General features: G+C 29.3%; 1 protein-coding gene across 1 annotated transcript; it reads left to right on the top strand.

Moving 5' to 3' along the window:
- The first annotated feature begins 1,882 nt into the window (after positions 1-1,882).
- On the top strand, positions 1,883-4,606 carry LOC112728219 (pectinesterase 2). Its single transcript, XM_025778265.3, has 2 exons — positions 1,883-2,926; positions 3,715-4,606. The coding sequence occupies exons 1-2, from the start codon at positions 2,062-2,064 to the stop codon at positions 4,401-4,403; spliced, it is 1,554 nt and encodes a 517-aa protein (XP_025634050.1). The 5' UTR covers positions 1,883-2,061; the 3' UTR covers positions 4,404-4,606.
- Positions 4,607-7,868: the final 3,262 nt, after the last annotated feature.

The following is a 7,868-nucleotide window of genomic DNA, read 5'->3' as shown; positions in this document are numbered from 1 at the left end:
AAAAATGTTTGGACTAATATTCTTTTATTAATATTATTTAATATTTTAAATATTATTATAATAAAATTATTTTTTAAAAAAAATTTAAACTAAAAAAATACACATAAATAGTTTATTTTTAGTACTACTACAACAAAAATATATTTAGTGGCAATACATTATGTGTATTAATTGATTTTTTTGTAACTATTATATATTTATCATTATTATTATATGTTATAATAATAATTATATATTTTTAATGACAAATAAAAAGGTATTTATTGATAATTATATAATTATTGTTAAAATTTTTTAACAATAAAGCATAAGATAACTAATGTTTAATTATCAGTAAATATATTAGCAACTATTTTTATTGCTGTTAAAAATAAAATAAATAATTATTAAAAGTGATTTTTCTAGTAATAACACATTTTTTTAAGTAAGAGTCTCTTTTGAGTTTATTTAAATTTTTTTGCTAGGCATTTTTTTCTTTTTTTTTTATTTGTCGTATGTTATTTTTTTACTCTTGAAGAATAACAAATTATTGAATTCTAAATCTTTTGGTAATCAAAGTTTAGATTATAGAAATTTTGATATCATGTCATAATACTATTTTTTCTAAAATTCAAATTGAAAGGAAAAGACACATACATATTTATATTTCTAACAAATATTACGTTTAAAAGTACATTTAATTTATTGACTAATTATTAATATAAAATAATAAATTTTGTTAGTCATGTAAGATTATTTTTTTTATTGATTTTCTATTTAAAATATATCTGTTAAAAGTTTGTATATACAATAACTTGTTCAAGATGCAACCTCAAATTTATTTCTACAAATAAGTATTCTAAACTATGTATAATTTTATCCATTTTTATATATCCTCCCTTCCACCAAAAAGAAAAACAAACAAAAAAATAGTTTAACATTCGAACTTTCAACTCCTATGTTGGGTCCTGTTTGAATATATTATCTTAAATATAGAAATTTATTGTTATTAGTACCAACTATAGATATAGCTCATTTACACCGGTTTAGTTTGTGAACATATTTTATCTTTAATTTTACTCTCTTTTTTTATTAAAAAAAATTTCTACTAAACAATTCCTTACTTGGATAATTAAGTATAAAAAAATACTGAATTAATCATTTGAGATATAAATATATAACATATACTAATCGTACGTCCACAGAGTGTATCTACTCTACTCTAATTATTTTTTATTTTTTATTTTCTCATGTTGTAGCCTAGGTAAACAAGTTAAATTAAATGAAATATGTACTACAAAGTAACCAATGTGCTATATTGTCATCCTAGTTGACAAGCAAAATCTAATACAGTTAGCTAGCTATAGCCTCCAACAAAGAACACACGCAATAACAAACAAAGAATGAGAATAATTATTGACGCGTTTCAAATAATGTGTGTTGGCTGCTTACTAAATAAAATTGAAGGTCAACATGTGCTCCATGCAAATTGAAAGTCAAATAACTCCACCAATCATATCAACCATATTGCTACCATCCAACTTATTACATATAGATATATTGTTTGAGAATTATCACTAAAACTAATACACAATTTGTTTGTTTAATTTCTTGTTAAGAGTATACTTTGAATGTATTGAAAATTTTATTTTTTTAACAAAAATAAATGTAGACTTAATTAGTTTATCTATATAATATATAATATCTTATCTAATTAATTTGTAATGTTTAGAAAGTAAACTCAGTTTATTAATTAAAGACACAGATAGAAAGAAGCAAAAACAAAAGGGAATTGTAAAAGTACAAAGCTTGTGGCTCCCCATGATTACATTCCCCATAATCTCAAACAACCTTTCATATATGTTCCTCTATATAAAGGCATCCCATAAACACAAGTAACACCATCCAATTATCTTCAATCAAAACACAAATTATCAAAACCCATTTTCTCTTATATACATCATCCCTTCTTCATTCAATTTTCAAGTACTTCAAATTATACTCCATTTAATTAAGAGTTTAATTAAGGGCATTATTGTTAAGTATTGAAGGCTAGCTATACTAACAATATTTTTAATAACCATGTCACCTTTTCATTCCCTTGTAATACTCTTGATTCCTTTCCTACTTTCCTCCATTGTTACTTCATATTCATATAATGACCTTAAACTTTGGTGTGGCCAAACACCTAATCCTCAACCATGTGAGTATCTCTTGAGCAAAAACCCTAATCACTTGCACAAACCCATTAAGCGAAAATCTGATTTTCTCAAGCTTTCATTGCAACTTGCTCAAGAGAGAGCACTCATAGGACATGCAAACACTCTTTCACTTGGATCAAAGTGCCGCAACCAACTTGAAAGAGTTGCATGGAATGATTGTGTAGAGCTCTATCAACAAACCATTCAAAAGCTCAACAAAACCCTAGACCCTAACACCAAATGCTCCCAAGTTGATGCCCAAACATGGCTTAGCACTGCTCTCACAAACCTTGAGACATGCAAAGCTGGCTTCTATGAACTTGGTGTTCAAGACTATGTCCTTCCTCTAATGTCCAACAATGTTACTAAGTTGCTAAGCAACACTTTGGCTCTTAACAACAATGGTGAATCTCATCAAGAACCAAGTTACAAAGATGGATTCCCAACATGGGTCAAGCCCGGTGATAGAAAATTGTTGCAAGCATCTTCTCCGGCTTCTAGGGCTAATGTAGTGGTAGCTAAAGATGGATCTGGAAAATACACCACAGTGAATGCTGCCATAAATGCTGCACCAAAGAATAGCAATGGAAGGTATGTGATATATGTGAAGGGTGGGATATACAATGAGCAAGTTGAAATAAAGACAAAGAATATAATGTTGGTCGGAGATGGTATTGGAAAAACCATAATCACAGGTAGCAAAAGTGTTGGAGGTGGCACTACAACCTTTCGTTCAGCCACAGTTGGTAAGTTTTAATTTTTTTTTTTAATATTTTTTTCTTACTCATAAAACTATGGCAACTACTCAAATGAAGATGGCAAAAATATCTTCTCATGAAGATGCTTTGTTTAAAAGTGTGGTTTATTTATTTAGCCACACTTTAAAAAAAAATAACACTTTTATAAATATCAAAATCTAACCATACAATCTATCATCCAAGGGTCAAAAAGAAATATATTCACATGAAGACAATTATAAAATCTTCGTTATAGTATCCACCTAAAACTATTTCTCCTAAAATTTAAGTTTAGACAAAAAAAAAAAAACCATAAATAATTATATATCTCTAGTTAATATATTTTTTTTCATAGAAGAACATCTTTTAGGTTTATATAAATTTTTTGCTTAGAGTTTTTTTATTTATTTTATATTATAATTTTTTATTTAAAAAATTAATAAAAATTATAAAAACTCTAATATTATACGAGCACACCAATCCTACTAAATTGAATATCTCAGATAAAATAGAATAATATTACTTTACTTATAAAGTATTGTGATGATTTGACTAATAAAATTAAAAATAACATTTGATTAATTAATATTTGAGTTAAGTTAGACTAATTCAAAAAATTTATTTTATACATCATGTTTTCACTTATTTATGCCATACATTTTTGTGGAATAAAACTACTATATTTCTGCACTTAAATTTATTTTTTGCAATTTATGGAAAAATTAGAAAATTAAACTTACGAATGATAGAGTTCGAGTTCGATATCCATATTTAACTAAAAATAAATAATTTTGCAGCGGTTGTTGGAGATGGATTTATTGCTCAAGATATTACATTCAGGAACACCGCTGGTGCAAAAAATCATCAAGCTGTTGCATTGCGTTCTGGATCAGACTTATCAGTTTTCTACAGATGTAGTTTTGAAGGTTATCAAGACACACTATATGTTCATTCCGAGAGACAATTCTACAAGAATTGCAACATTTATGGAACCGTTGACTTTATATTTGGCAACGCTGCTGTTGTGTTCCAAAACTGTAACATATTTGCAAGAAACCCTCCAAACAAAGTAAACACAATCACAGCACAAGGAAGAACCGATCCAAACCAAAACACTGGCATTTCCATTCACGATTGTAGGGTTACAGCTGCTTCAGATTTGAAACCGGTTCAAAGTTCAGTGAGAACTTATCTTGGAAGACCATGGAAAGAGTATTCAAGAACCGTGTTTATGAAGAGTTTTCTTGATGGTTTGGTTCAACCGGCCGGTTGGATGGAATGGAGTGGTAACTTTGCTTTGAACACGCTTTATTATGGAGAGTATATGAATACTGGACCCGGTTCATCGACTTCAAACCGGGTTAAATGGCGTGGTTATCGTGTTATTAAGACTGCTGCTGAAGCATCGAAATTCACGGTTGGGAATTTCATTGCTGGAAACTCATGGTTACCAGCTACCAAAGTGCCTTTCACCTCAAATCTCTAAGCATTGTTATGTGTATATATGCATTTCTTGATTTGTTGATTTACTTTCATTTCCTTTATTTTCTTAATTTAATTTGTTGTAATAATAATGTTGTAATAATAATTTGTTGTTGTTGTTGTTGTGTTGCATTGAGGATACAAATATTCGTTAATTGTAATATGTCAAGATTATATAAATTGGATCATGGATTCTTCTTCTTCTTAGCTTTTTCTTTTTTTTTGGTTATCATTTACAAGAAGGGTCAAATACTCAAATATGTGAGCTAGGCTAAATTGAATATATTTTGTTGAACATGGAAAACCTTTCCTCTTTAATTATGACCCGAATTTAAAATTAAAAAAACTGTACCTCTTTAACATATTATTTTTTATCCAATAGCAAAGTCATGCTTAATTAAATTGATACATTTGATTTTTCTATTCTCGGACTGTTAGGATTTGGTTGAATTAGTCTCACATTACTTAGGATAGCAAATGGAGTGGGTGGCCTAAACTATAAATATGAGGCTAAGTTCTCCATATTTTTTTGCACCAGTCAGAAACACTTAAAGCTTGTATCTGACTTTTCTTTTCCTCTATACTCTTTAATTAGAGAGTGTTGTGAGGTGTAGTTAAATATTTGCTTTGAGAGTGTGGGTGTACTGGGGTGCTGGTCTTAGAGAGAAAGAAGTTTCTGTGTTGTAACAATTTTCACACAGTGATATTCTTTGGTTGTCATTTGACAACGGCCGTGGATTTTTCTCCAGTAATTGGAGTTTCCACGTTAAATTCTTGTGTTGTGATTGTGTCTATTTTATTTCTCTGTGAAAGGTATTTTCTCAAAGGAGAATGGTGTATTATTCCCAACATGTGGTATCAGAGCTTCGGTTTGGTGGGATTTATTCTTAGTATGCTCTGTGGTTGCAACCTAGTCTGACCTTCCACATCAGAAAAGAATTTTGTCCTGTGGCTTGAGTTAATCTTTGGTTGCTGTTGTTGTTGTTGGAAGTCAGTGTGACACTGTGAGAGCGCAGTTTGGAAAGGTTCTGTCTAAGGAAAGACTTGGTATTTAAGTGTGTCCATTGTGACCCACCTCTCTTTCCTGGGGACCCTTCCTAGTGCACGGTCTACAGTTGAGTTATACTATTCCGGTATACGGTTGCAACAATGTCAGGATATTCAAGTGTTGTGAAGCTTGAAATAGAGAAATTTGATGGAAGAATCAATTTTGGCTTGTGGCAAATACAAGTCAAGGATGTGTTGATACAATCAGGTTTTCACAAGGCGTTGAAGGAGAAGTATCCTCATGGTATTGCCGCACTGCCATGGATAAGGATAAGTTGTGGCAATCGGGTCCACAATTGCACACGGACATTGGTTGGCGTTGAGATACAAAGTGTGTGGCGGAGTTATGTCGATGGCTGAAGAACTTCCAGGAAAAGCCAATTTGGAAGTTGCACCATGAATTTTCAGCGAGGTTTCGATCTGTACCAAGGCAAAATGCTTGGAGTGGTCTAATTCCAAGTGAGTATACTTTCATGGTGGAGTATGATAGTTCTCTGAACTATGATTGTCGATATAGACAATGGCAGCAAAGAATTGTCGGTGTTGACTATGGAAGCTGAAGATGTGTGACTATTTCAATCAATGTGGAGATTGCTAGGATTTGGTTGAATTAGTCCCACATTGCTTAGGATAGCAAATGGAGTGGGTGACCTAGGCTATAAATATGAGGCTAAGTTCTCCATATTTTTTTGCACCAATCGAAAACACTTAAAGCTTGTATCTGACTTTTCTTTTCTTCTATACTCTTTGATTAGAGAGTGTTGTGAGGTGTAGTTAAATATTTGCTTTGAGAGTGTGGATGTACTGGAGTGCCGGTGCTAGAGAGAAAGAAGTCTATGTGTTGTAACAATTTTCACATAGTGATATTTTCTGGTTGTCATTTGACAACGGCCGTGATTTTTTCTCTAGTAATTGGAGTTTCCACGTTAAATTCTTGTGTTGTGATTGTGTCTATTTTATTTTTCTGTAAAAATTATTTTCTTAAGGAAAAATGGTGTATTATTCCCAACACGGACTATCACATTTCTTTAATAAAAAATCCGATGAGATCGAGCTATATATATGCCTATATATATATATGTGTGTGTGACTCGTGTATGAAACATACATTCTCGTATTTTTATGTACATTATTTTTAGTTATAGTTATGTATGAAACATTTATTCCTCTTATCGATGTATGTGTGCTTGGTCGTTGACTTGGTCCAATCGCCAAAGTCATCAGCCTTAGCTTCCTTAGGCCCATAAAATATGGGCCAATCTACTGCTCATGATCCTTAGGCCGTGCAGCCTAAACTGAAAACATGAGGGTTTAGCTAAATAAAGTTTAGCCATGTGCGTTTAATTGCCAGTTAAAAATACTATTAGTCCAAAGTTTAAGTCCTAATATAAATGTATTGAATGTATTTTTCTAAAATAATTTTTTAATATTTAGAGATCTATATTATTTCTATGGGATCTAAATCCAGTCAAACCAGGCTAATATATATATATATATATATATATATATATATATATATATATATATATATATATATATATATATATTATTAGTTTTTATAATTTAACTAAGTTTATAATTAGGTTCATACACTTTTTTCGTTTCAAGTTAGTTACGTTGTTACACTGTTTTCAATTTTGTAATTAAATTTTTCTTAGTGTAAAAAATGTTAAAACTAATTTTTTTTTTTTGTAAATTGAAGATATCTATAATTAAAAATCTAATTAGATATTTGACCATATATTTTTTGAGAGAAATATTATGATAATTTTAATATTTTTTACATGAAAAAGACTTAATTATAAAATTAAAAGTAGCATAAAAATTCAACTGAAAATAAAAAAATATAAGAATTTAATTACAAATTTAGTAAAATTATAGGAACATTAAATTTTTACTAAACAGGTAAAATATATATCATGATATCATCACTATTTTAAAAGTTTAAGCGGATAAAAAGTGTTATAAAACCACTCATTTCAAAAATTTAAACTTATAGAATGAAACAATATTAATAGTTATATCTCTAATAAAAAAAGTAACATAAATAATTATATTTCTAATTTTATATATATATATATATATATATATATATATATATAATTTTATTAAAAAAATAAATTATATCATGATACTATTTTTTCTAAAAACCTAAGCTAATAGAAGAAGAAGACAATATGAATAGTTATGATTTTAACAACTCCAAAAAAAGATATAGTTTCTCTTCTCCTTAATTATTGCTATCTTTTCCCTTTTATGTATAGATATGAAAACAGTTGTACGTATTTTAAGTTACACATTGTTTTCGTTTCTGTTTTTATTTTCTTATGTTATAAAATCTTTCTGTTAATTAGAATATATGCGAGGTCTTGTCTTCAATGACCAACCACAATGAAGAAGGTATATACATTTGGTACGCATC

Source organism: Arachis hypogaea, chromosome 12 (genome assembly GCF_003086295.3).
Source record: "Arachis hypogaea cultivar Tifrunner chromosome 12, arahy.Tifrunner.gnm2.J5K5, whole genome shotgun sequence".
Classification (NCBI taxonomy): domain Eukaryota; kingdom Viridiplantae; phylum Streptophyta; class Magnoliopsida; order Fabales; family Fabaceae; genus Arachis; species Arachis hypogaea.
Note: the sequence above shows the minus strand (reverse complement) of the source record. Positions and strands in the feature narration are given on the sequence as shown.